The sequence below is a fragment of the Oryzias latipes genome, chromosome 6 (assembly GCF_053564925.1).
Source record: "Oryzias latipes strain Hd-rR chromosome 6, Olatipes_Hd-rR_3.1".
NCBI lineage: Eukaryota > Metazoa > Chordata > Actinopteri > Beloniformes > Adrianichthyidae > Oryzias > Oryzias latipes.
In genome coordinates this window covers 25095301-25116356 of record NC_136242.1, presented here as the reverse complement: position 1 = coordinate 25116356, position 21056 = coordinate 25095301, and the positions used below count along the sequence as shown (strand labels likewise).

At 38.9% G+C, this 21056-nt stretch overlaps 3 protein-coding genes across 3 annotated transcripts; 2 read left to right on the top strand and 1 right to left on the bottom strand.

Moving 5' to 3' along the window:
• Window positions 1–86: 86 nt before the first annotated feature.
• On the bottom strand, window positions 87–7702 carry LOC101157365 (titin). The gene is made up of 4 exons (XM_011476294.4): window positions 7517–7702; window positions 7005–7113; window positions 534–6782; window positions 87–435 (listed from the first exon to the last, which is right to left on the bottom strand). The coding sequence occupies exons 1-4, from the start codon at window positions 7535–7537 to the stop codon at window positions 401–403; spliced, it is 6414 nt and encodes a 2137-aa protein (XP_011474596.1). The 5' UTR covers window positions 7538–7702; the 3' UTR covers window positions 87–400.
• Window positions 7703–8468: 766 nt separating this feature from the next.
• Window positions 8469–10774, top strand: gdpgp1 (GDP-D-glucose phosphorylase 1). Its single transcript, XM_004070092.5, has 2 exons — window positions 8469–8631; window positions 9592–10774. Exon 2 carries the CDS (start codon window positions 9599–9601, stop codon window positions 10715–10717), a length of 1119 nt encoding a protein of 372 aa, XP_004070140.1. The 5' UTR covers window positions 8469–8631; window positions 9592–9598; the 3' UTR covers window positions 10718–10774.
• A 3076-nt stretch (window positions 10775–13850) lies between these two features.
• Window positions 13851–21019, top strand: rhcgb (Rh family, C glycoprotein b). The gene is made up of 11 exons (XM_004069721.4): window positions 13851–14199; window positions 16663–16852; window positions 17599–17749; window positions 17859–18006; window positions 18100–18266; window positions 18573–18710; window positions 18799–18935; window positions 19048–19148; window positions 19253–19326; window positions 19681–19748; window positions 20307–21019. The coding sequence occupies exons 1-11, from the start codon at window positions 13983–13985 to the stop codon at window positions 20353–20355; spliced, it is 1440 nt and encodes a 479-aa protein (XP_004069769.1). The 5' UTR covers window positions 13851–13982; the 3' UTR covers window positions 20356–21019.
• Window positions 21020–21056: the final 37 nt, after the last annotated feature.

The window sequence follows — 21056 nt, the reverse complement described above, 5'->3', positions numbered from 1 at the left end:
TGCTGTCCACTGCAGTTGAAATCCCCCACTAGCAAGAGTTTTAAGTCATCATAATTTAAGAACTTCAAAGAAAACAGGACAACTGATTAACTTTTGTTCTGGCTTAAAAGTTCTACACTTATGGGTTTATTGGAGAGTTCACTAAAAATGGCACAAACAGTGTTTACTAGAAGATATTTCCATTTAGTTCAATAAGTCATTTGGTATTTACTAGATAATAAACATTTCTTACATTAAACTCAAATTACTATCAAAGCAACAAATTAAAACAAATACAAGATTCATGAGAAAGAATTGGGGATGTCAACATTGTCAGGTGATAATTATTTTTTAATTTGAAGAAGAAAAAAAGAAGTTTAAAAAAGGGGGAAAAAAGAAAAGCAGGATTTAAAAACACACACTAAGCCCCTTGGTCTGTCTCCAACTCCGTTGTATCTGGAATAAAACAAAGACAGACGCCATTTTAAGCACAATGTCAAACATTTTAGTTCAGTGTAGCATTATGGATGTGTATGTCTCTGTTAAAAAAATACCTGTTATCTTTGTTCCTTCTTTGGTCTCAGCTGAAACCCCAATGCCGTATTCATTTTCAGCTGTGACTCGGAAGAAATAGATTCCTCCTTCCTCCAGATCAGAGATCCTATATGACAATCTCTTACACTTGTCTGTGAGTCTTGTCCATCCCTTTCTGCTAATATCTCTTAGGTCAACAAAATAGTTTGTTACTGCAGCCCCTCCCTCATTCTCTGGAATGTCCCATGCAACAGTTGCAGAGTTCTTGGTGATATCTTTAACTATTATCTTAGCTGGAGGTCCAGGTGAATCCAAAACTCTCACATTCAGGGTTAACGATGTAGAACCAGCAACATTTTGCAGTTTGACCTTGTATTTACCAGAGTCATCCCGTGTTGCTTGTTCAATGCTGATAGATGTGATGGAACTGCTTGTGCTGATAATTCCTCTGATTCTAAGATCTACTCCCGCTTTGTCCCATGACACAGTGGGAGGTGGTTTGCCTACAAATGGAACAGTCAAGGTGAAGGAGCTTCCAGCTTTTACAGGCAACGTCTTTCTCATCTCAGGGTTGATGTCGAACCTGGGTATCTCTTCTCTGTCCATGACTACTTCAGGATCTGTTTCAGGGCTGGGATCACTGATGCCAATCTTGTTAATTGATCTGACAATGAAAACGTATTCTGACCCAGTGGTGAGTCCAGTTACTGTAGACTCTGTCTTGTCAGTGTTGTTAACACCAACAGTCCAATCTTCCTCTGTTGTTTTTCTGAACTCAACATTGTACCCCGTGATCTGCGTTCCACCATCGAATAGTGGTTTGTTCCACATCAGAGTCATTGAAGACTTGGAGGAATCTGTTATGATGGGCTTTGCTGGAGGACAAGGTAGAAACTTGGGATCTTCTGCCATAGTAAGACGACAGGGTAAACTAGGTTCACTTAGACCAGCTGCATTCTCGGCAAAGACTCTAAATTCATACTCACATCCCTCATGCAGGCCGGTGACTTTGACTCGTAGGTCATAGACAGTTTTTTTATTAACCCTAACCCAGCGGACACCCTGCTTCTCCCTTTTCTCTACAATGTACCCACTAATGCGACTACCACCATCGGTGGCAGGCCTCCTCCAGCATACAGTCATAGTTTCACAAGTTGCACTTGTAACCTCGACATCCGTTGGAGCAGATGGGACATTGAAGGGATCTATGGCCTTGACTGGTTCACTTTCTAATATCTCACCGTCTCCATGTTTGCTGACGGCCCTCACCCTAAACAGATATTCATTTCCCTTGAGCAGCTTTGTTATCTTACATGTAGTCGCCACTATGTCATCATATACTAGAGTCCAGGAAACACGGCTGGTTTCACACTTTTCGACAATGTAATGCGTGATCTCAGCACCACCAGTCTCATTAGGAGGGTCCCAGGACAGGGTGCATTTTTCTCCTGTCAATCCAGTTACTTGAAGAGGTCCAACAGGAGGACCTGGCCTGTCCAATACCTTGCAGGTAACAACCTTAGATATGGTGCCCCCTGTGTTCTGCAGGGTCAGAGTATACTGTCCAGAGTCTTTCCTAACACACTCTCTTACGAGTAGAGAAGTATTTGTCTTTGTTGTAGTTATCTCAACCCTTCCTGTTGTGCAAATATTTCGTCCATTTTTCAGCCAGAACACAGTTGGGTTAGGGCTTCCTACAACTTCAGCATCTATTTTAAGGCTGTCTCCTGCTTTGACAATCACCACTTGTTTAAATTTATCATCAATTATAATTCTGGGTGGCTCCACATCATGCTGTACTGTTACAGGTCCAGTGCTGTCAGAGGGTAGACTGAGAAGCTCTGCTGCATTCTTCGCAATAACACGAAAGTCATATTGTTTGCCCTCTTCAAGGCCTGTGACTTCCAAGTAGGTGTCCAATAAGTTTGTGAAGTTACACTTGAGCCAACAACTGTCTGGAAGTTCTCTACGCTCAACAATGTATCCAGTTATTTTAGCTCCACCATCATATTCTGGTTTTACCCATGACAGCAATACTGACGTGTTAGTTATATTGGTAACTGTGACATTGCCAGGTGAATCACACTGATCCCTGGCTGCAACAGGCTCAGAGGGTTTACAGCAGGGTCCCACACCAGCAATGTTTTCAGCACTGACACGAAATTCATAGACAAGACCCTCTTCTACACTTGTCACCTTATATCGATTCTCTGTTACTGGAATTTTGTTTAGTTTTGTCCACAGAATACTGCTTTGATCTTTGATTTCAATATAATAGCCAACAATGGGACTGCCGCCGTCGCTGTCTGGTTTGTTCCAAGCAATGACAATAGCTGACTTTGAGGCCAGTTCAACATGGAGGTGTATCGGTGGACAAGGTGGTTTAAAAGGATACTGTGCAACAACAGTTTGTGTTTCCACAAATTGGCTTTTTCCATAGCGATTTTCTGCAGCAACACGAAATTGGTATTCAGTTCCCTGGGTCAATCGAGAAATTTTGATTGATGTTCTTGCAACTGTAGCTGAGACAGTCTGCCATACTGTACTGCTTGTGTCATGTTTCTCAACAACATAATTAGAGATCTGACATCCACCAGAGTATAGTGGTGGCTGCCACGACAAAGATACAAAGTCAGCACTCAACTCGTCCAAAATGAGGGCAGTAGGAGGTCCAGGTCTCTCAAAGACATTCACAAAGATTTCAGCTGATGTGGTTCCAACAGAGTTTGTCAGGGTCACCTCATAAACACCAACATCAGTCCTGGATGCATCTTTGATTTTGATCTGAGATGTTGAGTCAGATGTTTGTACATTTACCCTACTTGTCTCTTTCAGTATATTGCCATCTTTTTTCCAAACCACTGTTGGCTGTGGAAGCCCCCTAAATGGAACATCAATTCCCAGATCATTACCTGCCTTCACATTAAATGTGTTGGACAAGAGAAGAATAACTGGACTGGCACTGTTATCCTTAAGCATAACAGGTGCCAATAGGGTCTTTGGTTCACTCTTTCCTTTCTCATTTATGGCACTGACTCTAAAAAAATACTCGTTTCCTTTTGTCAAACCTTCAATAAGCAGTTCTGGTGCCCTACTCTCTGAGCATGATATCCATGTATTATCTCCCTTAGTTTGCATTTCTACAATGTAAGAGGAAATTCTGCTCCCTCCATCATGATCAGGGTTTTCCCAAGAGAGTCTTAGACTATTGCAAGAGACTTCGCTTAATGATATTTTGCCAGGAGACTGAGGAACCTCAGACGTTTTAACAGGTTCAGCGGTTTCTGCTGGAAGTCCAGTTCCGAATTCATTTACAGCCAAGACCCGGAAATAGTAAAAGCATCCCTCCTGTAAATTGTCAATCTTATAGGAATTTCTTGCACAGTCACTACAGACACTTGTGAATGCTTTCCTGGACTCCTCTCGCCTTTCTATAATGTAATGTGAAATCTTACCTCCTCCATCAAAAAGAGGTGACTCCCATGAAAGTGATACAGAATTTCTCTTTACATCTTTTATCTCCAAATTTGATGGTGCACTTGGAGAGTCCAAAACTCTAACACTGATGAAAGCAGATTTTGAGCCACCACAGTTCTCAGCAGTCAGCACAAACTTTCCACTGTCATTTCTGTTGACATTCTCTATAATTAAAACAGTGTGGGAGTTGGTGACCTCAATTTGAGCTCGCCCACTCAGAGTTCCACCCTCTTTTGACCATTTCACTTCTGGTTCTGGCCTTCCCCTGATGCTAACAATGAGTCGTAAAGTGGAACTTGCTCGAACATTTACAATCTTTCTCAGAGCACTATCCAGCTCAATCTCAGGTGCCTCAACTTTTTCTGTTGCAAGTACAGATCCAGGTAAATCCATTGGCTCTCCAACACCTGCTGCATTTATGGCTCTTACACGAAAACTGTACTCTGTGTTTTCTCTTAGTGTTTTCACAGTGTAGTTTGTGTCCTCTATACCTGTGTTTGGGGTACATGTAGTCCATTCCTCGTCTGTTGAACCCTTCATCTCAACCAGAAATCCAGTGATGGGTGCTCCACCATCATAGAAGGGCCTTGACCAAGTCAGAGACACAGTGCTACTTGAATAGTCTGTGACCTTTAGGTTTGTAGGTGGACCGGGTGGATAACTAGCTTCACATACTTTTATGTACTCACTTGGCTCACTTGGTGTACCCATACCAGCTGCATTTTCTGCAAGAACTCTGAACTGATAGTAATGTCCTTCTGTCAGCCCTGTACACCTGAAACACAAGTCATTTAGCCGTCTCTTGTTGCATTTGGTCCATCTGACGCCTTCTTTATCAATCTTCTCCACAATGTAGCCATCTATCTCTGAGCCCCCATCACTCACAGGCCTCTCCCATGTTAGCAGAACAGAGTCACTAGTTACTGCACTGGCAGTAGGGCTTGAAGGAGCACTGGGTGTTGTAAAAGGATTTTTGGCAACAAAGGGCTCAGATTCCAAGAATTCACCCACACCAAACTTGTTCACTGCAGCAACTCTGAACACATATTCTTTGCAAGGTACCAGTTTTGAAACTTTGTAGCTCACAGCTTCAATATTTGAGTCTAAACATGTCCATGTGACACGACTTGTCTCCCTTTTTTCAACGATATAGTGAGTGATAGTAGCACCTCCATCATTTATTGGGAGATTCCAGTAAAGATTGCACTTTTCTGCACTCAGAACCTTAACTTTTAGTTGACCATCAGGTGGACCAGGTCTGTCCAAGACCTTCACATTAACTGAAACAGATGTACTTCCTCCTATGTTACTAAGACTCAAAGCAAAGCGTCCTCCATCCACACGTGTGCATTCCCTGACAGTGAGAGTGGTATGAGTCAGGGTGTTTTTAAACTCCATTCTCGGTGTAACCTTGTCAATCTCTCTTCCATCTTTTAGCCACATTATTTCCGGGAGAGGCTTTCCAAAGTAATCAGCATCAATAGCAAATGTCTCCCCAGCCTGAACAACAATAGTGCTCTTAAACTTTGGATCTATGAGTATGGTCGGTGTTTCGATGACATCCTGAGCCATGATGGTTAAAGATTCTGAAGGTGAGCTCCAAACACCAGCACCATTCTTTGCAGTTATCCGGAATTCATAACTCTGACCTCCTGTTAGGCCCGTGACTGTGAAGAGATTCTCAATGACATTTGTGAAGTTTGCCTTCATCCATCTGCCATCTGGGAGATCTTTTCTTTCAATTACATAGCCTGTAATGGAGCTTCCCCCGTCATACTGTGGTTTGGCCCACTGAAGCGTGATGCTGTCTCTGGTTACAACAACAGCCTCTGGTTTTCCAGGTGCATCACATGGGTCTCTTGCAGTGTAGCATCCAGATGACTTACTTGATGGACTCAGTCCAGCAATATTCTCAGCAAAGACTCTAAATTCATACTCAATGCTTTCGTCTAGGCCACTTGCTTTGAAACGAGTGTCAGGGATGACTAATTTGTTAAGTTTGGTCCATAAAATACTGTTCTTCTCTTTACGTTCAAGGTGATACCCAATAATAGGGCTGCCTCCATCTCTGAGTGGCGGTTCCCATTCCACCACCATGCTGTATTTTGTCACAGAGGACACACAGGGTGTTCCTGGAGCAGCAGGCACGCTGAATGGATATTGTGCCATGACAATTGGAGAGGTGATTGCAGCACTTTTCCCATACCTGTTTTCTGCAGAAACTCTGAATTGGTATTCGCTTCCTGTTTTCAGCTTGGTAATTTTGATTGTGGTTCTCACTGTTGTTGTTGAGACAGTCTGCCACTCTGTGCTGGTGGTCACACGTTTCTCCACTATGTAATTGTCTAGCTGACAGCCTCCTGTATATTCTGGTGGCTCCCAAGAAATGACAGCATAATCAGAACTAACTTCATGAACAACCACCGGGCCCTTGGGTGGATCTGGTTTTTCTAGAACAACAACAGTGACTTCTCCAGTGTGTTCTCCTGCACTGTTACTTGCTGTGACAGAATACTGACCAGAGTGTTCCCTGGCAGCACGCCGTATATGAAGGATGGTTAATGATGCTTTGGTTAAAATTTCTAGCCTTGACGTCTCCTTAACTACTTGTGCGTCTCTTTTCCATTCAATCTTTGGTACTGGGTTCCCTGCCACTGGGATCTCCACTTGCAGATTTTCGCCATTCTTGACAGTAAAAGTGCTAAAAGTTATTTGGAGTTTTGGTCTGACAGCATTTTCTTTTTCTTTGGTCCGGGCAGGCGTTTCTTGACCCTCAAAGGAAGCAGCCTGAGCTGAATTGTTAAAAACAAATCACAAGTTAAAAGAGACCACCCACTTGATGAGAATGGGATATCTTTGTCTTTACACTATTTTTTCTCATTTTTATGAACACAAAAGTTTGCAATGATTTACTCTTCTACACAGAAACTGGTATAAATCTGTTCAATACTTTCAATAAAATTTTAAAGGAAGATTCTGAGGCTGCATTATGGCATGTTGCATGCACACCATACCTTGAACAAAAGGTGTTGGGGGTGGTAAAGCCTCACCCGTGAGCTTCTGTTCAGAAACGTGCGTAACATTTGTGAGTCTCTGATCTTGTCCCTCAGATTTGTCTCTCATCTAAAACAAGATGTGAATAAAAAAGAGAGGTCAAAAACAAGCAAGCATATAAAAACCTTTTTTTTTATATAAATCTGGTCATTTTAATGTAAAATTATGTTTTGCTTATGTCAAATCGGACATGTGGCCCATTTCCTTTCAACGGTTTGAAGAAACTATCAAGTAATTTATACTTTTTGTGGTCGTTTGAAGGAGACACAGTTGATGGTGTTAAAAATAACTTGAGTTACAGCAAACGGGTCAGCCATATGTTGCTTAACGCATGTTGGTTTATAATTATCACAATTTTAAAAGTAACCAAAACCACTAAGTAATCACTGAGGTTACAGAATTGTCTGTAAACAACTGAAGAATCATTCTGAATAGATTACCTCTAAAGTTATTGTTAAAAAGTGACACTTACTTCATTTTTGCCTGCTTCCATCCTTGTTCTTTCTGCACCTTTATAAAACAAACAAGTGGCCTTTTTAAATTCTGTTTTTTTTAGATGCTTAGCTGTAAGAAACAGAAGGTGGTGAAGTCAAACACTTTAAAGCAGACTGTCATAGCTCACTGCTTACTTATCTGCAAGAGCACTAGGTGACAAAAATAGGCAGAGCAGGATTGGACAGCTGCTCATTCTTTCAGTATTAGTTTAGTCTATATAGGTCAGCTATGAAAAACTGTAAAATTACTCATCAGCCTTTCATTACTCTATTTCTGTTAAATGAAACAGGCTTAATAGGCTGTTAGGAGTGACCGATTGTCTTATAAAAAGACACTATATTAAAACACAATATAAAATGGTTCTTCAATAACTAAGTAAACATTTATGAGTCACCCACCAGGAAGAACCCTTGTTAAATTATTGTGCTGATAAAATATGAAGGATAGCAAAAGATTAAAAAATGAAAAGATTATTTATTTATGTGTTTTTTGTTTTGTTTTATAGTATCACATGTGTGTACAAATATGGACAATCATGCTATTTGTCATCATTATGGTGCTTTTCAGTACTTGATGATTTTTGCAAGTCTTATTGATTATTTAATTAATTTGACTATGTAAAATTGAATTCAAAGGGGGCAGGGGGCATATTAAAGACATTTTTGGCTCTCCTTCATTGTATTGTTTTGATGTAAAGCAGTCATACTTTTTTTTCCTGTTTGCTAAACTTTTGTATTTAAATAAAAAAAATACAACAAATCTGTGATATATTTGTAAATATTTGCAGTAAAATACTCGTGGTCAAAAACAAAAATCTTAGCTGACATATGTGTTAATATATTTAAACCTCTTGTTAAAAAATAAACAAAGTTCGAAGATTCCTAATTATCATTCAAATTTAAATTTGACGACTTTCATTCTGAAAAACTAGACCGGAAATCCTCCCGGTAAAACGCGGAAGTTGGTTACGTCAGCTAACCGGTGTTGTTGAAATGTAATTCATTTTAGTCCACGTAAAAATGTTCTTAAAAACGCGTTTAATCCACTGTCGCTCCAAGATTACAGTTTAAACACCGAATGAAAGCACAAAAGGTGAGGGCTTAACGACAAGGATGTTAGTTTGTGACACTGTCTGTGAGACTAAACCTGCGTTTGACTACAGAGATGTTTGCTTAGAAGTAACTTCCCCCTGTAGGTTTTCGTCCCTTTTTGACAAAACTTTGTGGCAGATACAAGGCCATGCTCTTTTTTTCTGGTTCACAAAAGAATAATTTTTTCAAATATTGTAAAATATTGAAAGACCCCCACTCTAATGAAAATCATGTTTTCGGTGTGTTTTTTTTAAACATGTTCTTGTGGCATATTTCTCATGATGAGGATATGTAAAGAAAATTAAGTTTAACATTTTTTTTGAGTGTTTCCTTATTCAAATCGTTGTGAATTAGTAGCAGGAGCCTTTGGAAAAAGCTTGTAGTTGTGACGTAGAAGCTGCTATGGCAGGCCACAAGCTCCCTGCTCTGCCCCATTCTGATGCATCCACTTGTAGAGAAATAGATCCATTCACGTCTTTGTTTTCCTCGTCTGAGCTGGCTTCTGGCTAAAAACCTTACGACTGGATAGCTGTTATATTGCTCGCAATTTTAGTTGCACTGCAAATGATATGTTTAGGGTGGTTTGGGGCTGTAAGTTAGCGGGGGAGAGTGTAAAGAAAGGGTTGATGGGAAGGAGGCTCCGCACCAACATTCCCTGCCACAACTCGGAGGGAATTTCTGTAGAAACTATGTCCTAGAAGAAACTATGCCCAAGAAAACAACACAGATTTTTGTATTTGGGCTAAAAAATAGTGGCATTATCATAATTTAAAGACCACTGGGAACACTGTTATAGTGGATTAAATGATGATTGGAGTGGGACTTTATAAACAATTTTATCTTCCTGTTTAGGGGGTGATTTAATTTTTTTTTGTGTTAATATACTAGAAATGTGAACAGCTGATTCAGGAGCAAAACGCCTCTCTTGTCATAACTAACTTTGTTTCTTTTTTGTGAACAGATTGACCATGACGCTTCAGTTTGTGTACACCCAGCAGGACTTCATCACTGAAGTGTGTCGGGGGAGTGACAAGATGGCGCCGCCACCTACAGTGTTTGACTCAGCCATTCGGGCCGGCTGGACTGACAGGATGGAGAAAGGGCTCTTCCGCTACCAGCTGAGTGCTTTAGAAACCCGCGTCCTGCCAGGTCCGTACGGCTTTGTGGCTCAGCTGAATATTAAACGAGGAACGGAGAGAAGAAAGCCTCAGGAGATATTAAGCATTAAGCAGGAGTTTAATGGCAAACAGTTTAACTTTAACAAAATCAGTCCAGATGAAGTTCTATTTGAAATGGTGAAGGGCAGAGATGGAAGCCCAGCTTTGCCTGATGACGGGCTGGCGCCTTCACCCTCCAAGATGTTTGTAATGATCAATGTGAGTCCACTGGAGTTTGGCCATTGTCTGTTTATTCCCGATCCCTCGCGATGCTTCCCACAAATCCTGACAAAGTCCACAATCCGGATCAGCATGGAGTCTGTTCTGCTGAGCTCAGACCCCAGTTTTCGAGTTGGGTTCAATAGTCTTGGTGCATTTGCGTCTGTCAATCATTTACACCTTCATGGATATTATCTCGACCATGAGCTTAAGATCGAATCCATACCGGTGGAGCCTTTACTACCAGAAAAGGGACTTTATCTCTCTCAAGAATTCCCTGGAGGATTTGTGTTTTACGCCGAAGCAGATACGGTGGAGAAAGTAGCTGAAGTGGTTTGTCAAGTCACAGATTTTCTTGTGGACAACAATGTTGCCCACAACCTGTTCTTGACCAGAGGATGTCCGCCCTACAGTTGTGCTCAAACCAACAAGGATTGCCAGTTGCGAAACGGTGTGCGGATTGTCATCTGGCCCAGAATGGCCTGCTTTGGTGCCAAAGAGGAGTCTGCCTTCAACGTTGCTCTCTGTGAGCTGGCCGGACACTTGCCATTCAAAAACAAAGAGGACTATGAGCGCTCGACTGAAAGGGATGTGGTGGAAATAATACAGAAGTACCTTCTGCCTCAGAGTGCTTTGCAGAAGTTGGAGCAGCAGCTTATTAATCACCTGAGACCTTGTGACCCAAGGACTAAAACATTGATCCATCCTTAATTTTATGCAGTCTTTTTGTTCAACCCATGGAATAAAAGCTGAAAGTCTACACTTCAATGGCATCTGAGTTGTTTTATTTAAAATTCACTGTGGTAATGTACAGAAACTACGTAAATTAGAAAGAATGTGTCTCTGTCCTGCAGAGCAGCACTGGTTTGTTAGAAATTCTGATATGTTGGTGTGACAGTTGGTGTAGTGTAGAACAACCCCGCCCCCTTTCCCTTTCCCCTCTCCGTTGCCATTTTTTTCCTCTGCTCCTGATTCACATTTATTTTAATACTTAGAAATGCAATTTAGAGCTTAATTTAAAGAAAAATATGTCCTCAATCATCAGAAAATGTCACAAGAACAGGTTAAAACAAAGTTTTGTCCTTAAAAATTGATCAAATAAGAACAAAAATGAAAGAGCAGCATTCAATAATACAAATATAAAAAGAAAATAAAGTTTCATCTGAATTAAATATTTGGTCTTTACTCCTTTTAGTGATCAGCTTAGTTTCTGCAGAGACAGACCTGCATTACTTATTGGAGCCTGTGTGACTTAATTTTCACCAGTTATCCAAAGTAAAACATTTTCAAAGATTCCTTTTGGCAGAAAGAAATTGTGCCTCATGCTCACTGAACAACCTGCTCAAAAACCAGGATATATATCGCAGCAAAAGTACTACTTTCTTTGGTATCATTGCAAAACATGTAAAGACAATCTCATTTCATATTTTTATTTTATTTTTAAATGTACTTTGTTTTGTTTTTAAGTTTGGTGTCTTTTGAAAGCTTTTAAACATCAAGTTCTGCTTGTACCGAAAAGAAACGAGTGTCCAGTGACCATTTCCATCAGAGTTTTTTTATTTATTTATTTATGTTTAGCCACAACATCTTTGTAGAAGAAGACTCACTTATAGAGACGAGAATACACAACGAACAGGTTGTTGTGTTTTGTTTTACTTCAGAGAAATTATGTTCTTGTCTCAGTCAACTCCGGTGCAAAATGTCTTGAACCGTTTTAATGCAGGAGAAGTGATGAGTTTATACTGAGTAATGTTTTCCTATGATGCCATAACATACCTTAATGCCTTGTTTATTCTTCCAACAATACACTAAATCTTCCCCTTTTTCTCAAGACGTATCTCTTTTTTCAGCAAAACCAGTCACTGTAAACTACAGATCAAATGTAAGGACTGTATTACGGATTTTTAAACATTCATATTTAAATAAGTCAACACTAAAGAGCTTCTTCCTGGTAGAAGTGTCTTTTTTTTCATAATTTGGCATTGTATCTTCAATTTCTTTTAAGTAAAATGTCGTATAAGGGTTGTTTTCAGTACAGCATAGATCACTTAACATGCTTCATTGTTGTCAACACAATTTTTTATCCCAGAGGAGCACATCATCTGCCAGAATGACCTCACCAAGGCAGCAGCATTAAGCTGAGCTTCACAGTGTTGAGTTTATCTTTATGTCCAGCTGCTCACTTGTCCCTCGTAATTTATTACGACTTTACCGCATTTAAAAAAGCTAATTTAGTCCACTAGAACAGATGCACAAGTTTTTCCTCTTAAAGTCTTTCTATACTGGTTTTTTGTTTTTTATTTTTCACATTTACAATATATCTAATTCATCTGTCTAGATTTTGTTAAAAGGCCGTTCGGCTGTCTTATCTATTTTCCAGAACTGCTCCAAATAACTTATAGCTGCTGTGAATTCCCTAAAAATACTCAAATACAGTAAAACATGTTTTATCATTAATAACTCACCAATTTATTTGCCTTTCTTCTCTTCTGCTTTAAGATGTTTTTCATTTCTTTTTACAAACACAGACACAACAGTTTCTTTCTACTTTCATTACAACATTCTGCACAATATTTAGTTTTAAGCTATCATTTAGTGAATTTCTTTGCACTTGTTTATTGCAGCCTGGCAAATTAATCATTACGTTTCAACAGAAAGCTGTAAAGTAAAGCACCTGGTGTTCTGTGGGCGCTGTTCTCTATCAAGTTCATTTGACTTTCCTTGAATGACATTTAAATATAGGGCATGAAATATGGGCCATTACCCAACACTTTTACACTCTTCCGTTGCGTTATGTCTTGTAAACTGACAAGTACATTGCCCCTACTTGGAAAATTACATCAGCTCAACTTATTTATATGTTACCTTTCAAACAGAGGTGCTCGACAGAGCAAATCCAGATGAAAGTGTTTAAAAAATCAAACCAAGCATGGCAAAAAACAGAATTTACGGCAATAAAATCCCATTATATAGTTAATATCAAAATTCAAAAATCCAGTCTGGATTAAGACACACGTGTACATTACTTTTAGTGTTGATAGGTGATAACTCTTCCCAGGTTTTTGTGATATTGTAGATTTTCTTTCTTTGTAACCTGAAGACATCAGTAAGTGTTCTAAATCCAGGCTAAAGTTCAAAAATCTACCAATGTGAGAGAATATTCTTTGTAAGTTTAACATCTATGAAATGTTTGAATGACCTTGTATGGGATTCTTAACCCCGTTGGTTTGATGCATATTTGCATCAAAAGGCGTCAAGGTGACAAAACCAGGTTTATTTTGCTTATGACCATCAACCACTAAAATGTAAAAATGTGTGGATTTTCTTCAGTTTCGTGTACAGCTGCTTGATGACATTGCGATTTATCCAGACGGTAAAGCTCATTTCACCCAATGACGGCGGAGAGCGGCTCCTGCCAGACATCTTGGACTCTTGATCCATGGTTAACAAAATAAAGCCGCCTCTTTTCTGATGAAGCCAGCACGGGCACAATTATTTACAGTTAATGCTTCAATGCAGGTTCAGTGAAATGTCACCAGCTTTTGTTCTTGACTTTGACTGACATGAAGAAAAAAACAAAATAGGGAGAGGTGAACTGTTTTTAAAATTACCTAAAATCTGCAGCAAAAATAAATTAAAAAAAATTAACACACTTTTGCATGAAAATGTCCCAGAATAAATTTTGTAATCATGTTAAAACTGTATTTGATGACATCCTTAGGTTTTGCTTTAGTATTGAAACTGGATATGGACAAACATAAATAGCAAAGTCATTGAAAGAGTACAATACATTCTGGAGGCAGGCTGGTGGGAGTGGATGTGGGCGTGTCATGAAGGTAGACTCCCTTGAACTTGAGCGTGAGGATGCTCTGGCCTTTGCAGCATTTGCAGAGAGCACAGCTCAGCTGGGCACCTTTGCTCTCCTTGCAGACTCAGACTCTTTGACATTTCTGAAGGGATCAGCGAAGCATCGACGATGGGTGCTGCTCAAAGCTTCAGGGCGATGTGTGACAGAGAGAAAAATACAAACATTCGTGTCAGTCTTCCAGCAGTTTGCATCGTGTGGCAAATATCCATGATCATCCTGTTTGGAATTTTTGTTCGGTATGATAAAGAATCAGACGCACATTGGATAGAGACAAACCCAAAAAATATGAGTAAAATAGAAAACGACTTCTACTTCAGATATCCAAGTAAGTGACTTTCTTTTCCTCTAAATAAGTATATGTATTTTAAAGTAAGGATTTTTAAAATTCCTTTTAAACCTTGATTAATTTGCAGAATAAAATTTGTTTAATCTTTTTTTTTTCATAATTAAAAAATCACAGTTTGACATTCGTTCTAAAAAGCTTTGATGTTGACTTTTGTTCACAAAAGTCCAACAAATGGCTACCAAGTTGTTCCCTAGATTACCCTCAACATAATTCATTTTACTAAATAATTTTTTCCTATAATATCACCCGTCTTTGTTAAGTGTTTGGTTTAAGGGTGTGGTGGGAATGTGCCCCACATAAAATGGTGTCAGTCTCGGGTTGTTACTAAACCATCTCATGTTTTGTAGGCTCAAAGTTTGCTTTGAAGCACTCAGAGGTAAAGACCAAAAAATAGTTTGAAATGTTGACAAAACAGCCTGACACCCTTGAAATGTGATGGGAAAAGTTACAACAGCAGAACTGAGTTCTTTTGGAATTGAATTGGATTCAGAGGAGCAGTGAGATCAGATCCTCCTGCTGACATTTGTGGTTTAGGTATTCAGCTTTCTCCAAAGCCGAAACAACTGACCTGTGTTTGCTAATGGCCTTTATAAAAACCAAAAGATGGGAGTGTTTGCAGTGCATTTTCTGAACCAAGCGAGCATGAGGTGACAGTGGAGAAGAAAAAAACATCTCTATCAAAGATCAGGAAGAAACTTTTAGCACCAGCAGAACCAGACTGAGTATTGGTGACTATTTGCTGTGACCATTTAGATTCTGAGATGACATTGGAATAGAATAGAATAGAATAGAATAGAATAGAATTTATATTACAGACTCAAGGTCCAAATGTCAATGCAATAAACAAAACATAAATCATACAGCAGACTTAAAATACAAGTAAAACATAATTTATAAACTCGAAATGTAAAAACTCAAAAGCTTCAAAACTTAAGGGTTTAAAAAGACGTCCATATCAGTACTTGGGGACTAGTAATGAAAAGAAAAATGCAAACTAAACTTAAACAAAATAAAAAACAGAATTGTCTGTGGTAAAACAGATATACTCTCTACCCTTCTCCACTTTTACAATGATGAAACAGAAAAAAACTTTCAGAATCTGTACTGTATCTGTACTCAAGCAGAAGTTACTTTACAGTTACATTACCAACATAGTAGTAAAAGTATGTCTATAATTGCAATAAGTTTGATATGATGCTGCAGCTACACACAGATGCAATGTGAAAAGTATTGTGAAAAGTTCAGCAAAGTGGACCTGCAGTTAGTATACCACTTAGATGGATTTATTTTTTAAATTCTTGAGCAAAAATAAAAATAATTGTGAAATTGTGGGTGTTTTGAAATCCTTTTGCAAAAATCAGAACAAAAATGTTGCTGTGACAAAACAAAATCTACAAATAATTGGCAAAATTCTATTCAAATTTTCCTTAAGTAAATTATACTGAAACCACACAAATGATTTGCTTGATGAAAACTTAAATTACCTTCCTGAATGGAATTGAGTAAATGTAACTTCTAGTAACCCTCCTCTATAAAAACGAAACAATTTGCCCTTGAGTTGTCTTTACATCATAACGTCCTTCTATGTAATGTGCCCCCATGCCAGCCGGCATTGTGCAAACGTGTTGTTAAGGTAAACTGTTCTATCTGTGATGAAACATTGTGTCACTTCTTAAAGTGGCAAGTTTTCAGGTGTACATGGAATACTCAGACTTTCACCTGATTTTTGTTTGTGGAAAAAAGTTCTGAAGACATTTCAAAAGAATCAGAATTAACTTGTTATTTTTGTTGCCCCTCAGGAAAAAAAAGTGGCTTATCTAATTCAATGATTTTTTTTTTTCGTTTTATCCTGTTGCTTCCCTTTTTTAAACTGATTGAATATGAATATTTCTGCTATTTAAAACCTTAAAGACATCTTAAAGAGGATCCCTTAGCAATTCCCTGAGATGGTTAATATAGATGCTTAAAGTATTTTTGTGGGTTATGAATTTAATCTGTCTATATTTTGAATTGTCACAATTTCCTAATTAGAGCACTGTATGTTCTTGAACACATGGGAAATTAATTCAATGTCAACGTTTAAGATTACCCAAACATGTGAAAAATCTTTAATTGGGATGAAAATGAGTTCTGGCATCTGTTCATGTTAATGTTGTCATGTTCTCCTTTGTTTTACCCTTATTTATTTTTCCATGAGCATTTCTCCACGTACACAGAGTTCACCTGGAAGACTTTTATTTGTACCTGAATCACGTGTTCTGAGCTGGTTCTGCAGGTGAAGAGCTTCAAACAACAAAAGACTTGAGATCAAATTCATAAAGAGATATGCCCTGTCAGGGAGATACGTCCTATCCATGCCTGTTAACCTTCCTCAATTGTGGCTTTACTAGAAAAGCCAATGCAAATAAATGCAGGGAAATTCATGGAACAATGTCCCCCTAGGTTTCCAGGATGTTCATGTAATGATCTTCGTTGGATTTGGTTTCCTGATGACGTTTCTGAAGCGGTACAGCTTTGGTGGAGTGGGTTTCAACTTCCTCATCGCTGCCTTCGGCCTCCAGTGGGCGTTGCTGATGCAGGGCTGGTTTCACCACTTGGGAGATGATGGGAAGATAAGCATTAATGTTTATAGGTAAAGAAAATGTCTCTTTTTTAATAAATTCATAATATTGAAACAGTGTCAAAGAGGCAAAAAAGGCAAAAGGCTCTACTATCTGTTGTTCAATTTAAATAGGAAGTTTGATTCCACTTCCTCCAACTTCCTGAGGTGTGCCTCTTTTTTGATTAGTCTGATCAAATATTTGCATTTCCCTTGACAACATTTCATTTTCAGAGTGAAATTGTGTACATTCTGCATTTTTTTGGCTTAAATTTCCAGAAATAATCGCCATAAACAGGCGTCCTGATGTAAAATTAACCACACCAGCAATTCATCTTTAAACTATGAAGTCACAGCACATTTAAAATTCACAATTAACTTTATAAATGTGTTTTTATTTTCTTGGATTATCATCCGGAGCGTGTCTCTAGGATAGCAGAGATGAAACATTTGTCTGGGTGGAGAACCTGGTCTCACTGCTAGATTGCGTGAAAGCTCATCCAGACATATTATGCAACAGGTTTGTTTAGAGTCTGTGTTTGAAACTCAATACGGTGCTCTGCTATACTGAGAAAGGGAGATTGCGCAAAACAACAGCTGGTCCTGTACATATCAAAGGAAGTTTGAGGTGTGTGTCTCATTCAGAAAAAGCATCTGAATGAGCTTGACGTTTTGTGGGTTTTTTTGTGGGTCACAATGGCTCGCTGTTTCTTGACAATAAAACAATTCTTAAAGGTTTGACTAAGCCTGTGGTGTCTGTGATTCATTTGTCTTTACAGTATGATCAATGCAGACTTTTGTGTGGCTGGCTGCTTGATTGCCTATGGAGCATTGCTGGGTAAAGTCAGTCCAGTCCAGCTGATGGTCCTGACTTTGTTTGGGGTCACATTATTTGCTGTTGAGGAATACATTATCTTAAATCTCATATATGTAAGTAATGCAAATATTTTTCTTGTATTAAATAACATCCGATTTGCTTTATGTCACTGTTACACTTATTTACAGAATAAGCTAAATGGCTAATGTTTTGCATTTAAAGGCAAAGGATGCTGGAGGCTCCATGGTGATCCACACATTTGGAGCCTACTATGGTCTCGCCATATCGTGGATGCTCTATCGCCCAAACCTGGACCAGAGCAGCCGCTTGCAGGGCTCAGTCTATCACTCCGATGTCTTTGCTATGATCGGTAAATCCAGTTGCTTGCAACAACTGTTTGACTTCTGCAAAGATTTTTTTATGCTTCAAAACCAGATATTTGAACTCTGTCTCTCATTCACAGGCACTCTGTTCCTGTGGATGTTTTGGCCCAGCTTTAACTCAGCAATTACTGAGCATGGAGACGGGCAGCACAGAGCTGCCATCAACACCTACCTGTCGCTGGCTTCAACCGTCCTTACTGCTGTGGCTGTTTCAAGTGTCTATCAAAAACATGGAAAGCTGGACATGGTGAGAAACAGAAACTGTTCCTTTAAACTATACGGACATGATTCTGAATTTACAAGAAAAACTTGTTAATTTGTTAATTAGAAATAACATCAATAATTTAATTTATTGTGGAAGAAAGAAGCAAGACAAAATGAACGACATTGCTTTTGAAACTCAAATTTGGCAATTTTCAAAACTCGATGACATCTAATCAATATGATTGAAAAAATTAAGTACATCACATTTTTTAACCCAAACTTTAGAACCCAAATTATCTACCTAATCTTTTACTTTTCCTGACATGCCTTTCATGATTTCTTTGCTCAGGTCCACATCCAGAACGCCACCCTCGCTGGAGGTGTTGCTGTAGGAACTGCAGCAGAGTTCATGCTGATGCCTTATGGATCCCTGATTGTTGGGTTCTGCTGTGGAATTTTGTCCACACTTGGATACATCTACATCACGGTACGAGTTTTAACTACTTTCATAGTAAGTTCTAATCCTTTGTGGAATTTTTGTTAACACTTCATTAAAACATGTGCCTGTCTTTCAGCCCTTCTTGGAAAAGTACCTGAAAATCCAGGACACATGTGGAATCCACAACCTCCATGCCATGCCTGGTGTCATTGGGGGTATTGTTGGAGCCATCACCGCTGCTGCTGCCTCAGAGTCTGTTTATGGTACAGAGGGGTGAGTTTTACTAAAAACGATGGGTGAACCTTCGCAAAGATTAACCTCATCTTAAGTTGTATGTTATCACGCCTTAAAGACCCCAATTTAAAACTATTATTTGTTCCAAAAGGATAAAACTGTTTAAGTTTCCTCCCGCGCAGCAAGGCGGTCACCAGGCAGGAGCCCTCTGTGTGGCTCTCTGCTTTGGCATAGGAGGAGGCATTCTTGTGGGTAAGAAGTGTCACTTTTACTCACCTAGTTTACAACAAAAACACACCATTTTGCACAACCGATATTTGTGTTTTGGATAATCATTTCCCTTATGTTGTTCTAAGGCGCCATCCTAAGATTACCAATATGGGGAGATCCAGCTGATGACAACTGCTTCGATGATGAGTCCTACTGGGAGGTAAGAGGCAGATTTGAATTTTTCAAGAATGTTTTTGCTGTTTGGATCATTCTCCAATATATCAATACATTTTTAAATCTAAACTAAATGCAAAAAGTGCAGATCTTTTCCTAATAAGTTTTTAGTAGCTATCACTGGTAAAGAACTTTAAGAAAGCACTGGAGGTCTTTTTTAATATTATTATTTGTGAAAAGCTGATTCCATGAACAAAAGGTCAGAAACATTTGCAACTGTTTTCCTTTATTTATCCATGCATTGCACAAGACATCGTGCAATTCGACATCTGTTGTAGGAAATAAGGGATCATGAAAGCACAGCTTTGTTAAAAGCTGATTCCTCACGTTTTGTCCTCAGGTGCCGGAGGAGGAGGAGAGCATTCCAGCCGTCATGCAGTACAACAACCACATGCGGAATAAAGACGTGTGCGTGTCTGTCTTGTTTATGGGTCAACAGATATGATTTCTCCCACTGAGGAAATATCACAGCAGCAGTTTTTCTGCGTGTAGACAGAGGATGCGATGCATTCAGTGTCCTCTTAGAGGCAGCAGAGCCAAGGTTATAAAGAGACGGCATGCGGTTTGTTGAGGGTGCAGCAGCTCTTTGGTGATGTCCTTTCTCAGTAGGGAGTTGTTGACTCAAGCCCACATTGTTACAGAGGCTGGGAGGCAAGATTTATCAGTTGGTGACGCAAACCTGCGTCCTGTGATACTAAGTAAAGCTGCACCGTGTTGTTTATTAATAGGTGTTTTTACAAAACACACCCATGAGTCTAAAGCCCTTGGAAATATTTAACAGCTGTCATATTTACAGTCACAATATAAATTATACTGTTGGAAGGAGAACCCAGTCAGATTGAACTGTAGTAATTTTCAGTTTTACTATTAGTAAAATGGACAAGATAGAAGCAGTAAATGCAGACAGTGGTTAACTAAAACGATTATTTTTGTGCATACAGTTTTTTATTTGTACATTTTTTTCAGGGCGGAGTCAAATTTCACCATGGAGTCAGATACCAGGCCTCGAGCGTGATGAACATCTGCGTCAGTTGCACACGTCTTACTCTTCTGCTGGACAAAAGTGAAAAACCTGAGGCAGTCACGGCACAACTGTCACTCCCTGCCATTCTTCATGCCTTTTGTTCTTTCTTTTTACAGTAAAAGTTGTTTGATCTTGTTATTGATCATGTATTTTAAACATATACCAGCGGTAATAATTGTTTTGTCAACCATGTTATGTTATCAGCAATTTGATATTTTACCTCCACTCCTCCGTTTAAGCTTTTTTAACATCACTTTGATAGTTTTAGGACAATTTATATGCAGTGGCTTCTTTTTACTTACACTTAATATTTCTGATGTTAAATGTATATTTGTGTTTTTATTGTTTTGCATTTGATTTGTTCAGAACTAATAATTAATGGACTATGATGAATGCCAGATGGGGATCCAAGTCGTGGATTTAAAAAAAAATTCTCAGTAGGAAGAAGAAATTAAGAAGTTACAAGAATAAAAAACAATGTCTTTGTCAAAAGCCTGTATGTTCATAATCATTATAATCTTTGCCACATTGTTTTGAATCTTGCCATTTTTGGATGAAGAAATAATTACGAATAAACAGAAGAAACTACATAATATGTAATGTCCTAACTAAGTAATTTTTATAGAAATAAATCTTAATTTAGCATTTTTACTGACATACTTGTTGCACCAGGTGAGTTGAGAGGTTTTTTC

Excerpts from the sequence above, each read along its gene's own strand:
- rhcgb (XM_004069721.4), top strand. The coding sequence starts at position 13,983 with ATGGGTGCTGCTCAAAGCTTCAGGGCGATGTGTGACAGAGAGAAAAAT. Across the intron at positions 18,936-19,047 it reads TCTGTTTATGGTACAGAGGG|GATAAAACTGTTTAAGTTTC; the intron begins GTGAGTTTTACT and ends TTGTTCCAAAAG. Across the intron at positions 19,149-19,252 it reads AGGAGGAGGCATTCTTGTGG|GCGCCATCCTAAGATTACCA; the intron begins GTAAGAAGTGTC and ends TGTTGTTCTAAG.
- gdpgp1 (XM_004070092.5), top strand. The coding sequence starts at position 9,599 with ATGACGCTTCAGTTTGTGTACACCCAGCAGGACTTCATCACTGAAGTG.
- LOC101157365 (XM_011476294.4), bottom strand. The coding sequence starts at position 7,537 with ATGGAAGCAGGCAAAAATGAA. Across the intron at positions 7,114-7,516 it reads TGGAAGCAGGCAAAAATGAA|ATGAGAGACAAATCTGAGGG; the intron begins GTAAGTGTCACT and ends ATCTTGTTTTAG. Across the intron at positions 6,783-7,004 it reads CCCAACACCTTTTGTTCAAG|CTCAGGCTGCTTCCTTTGAG; the intron begins GTATGGTGTGCA and ends TTAACAATTCAG.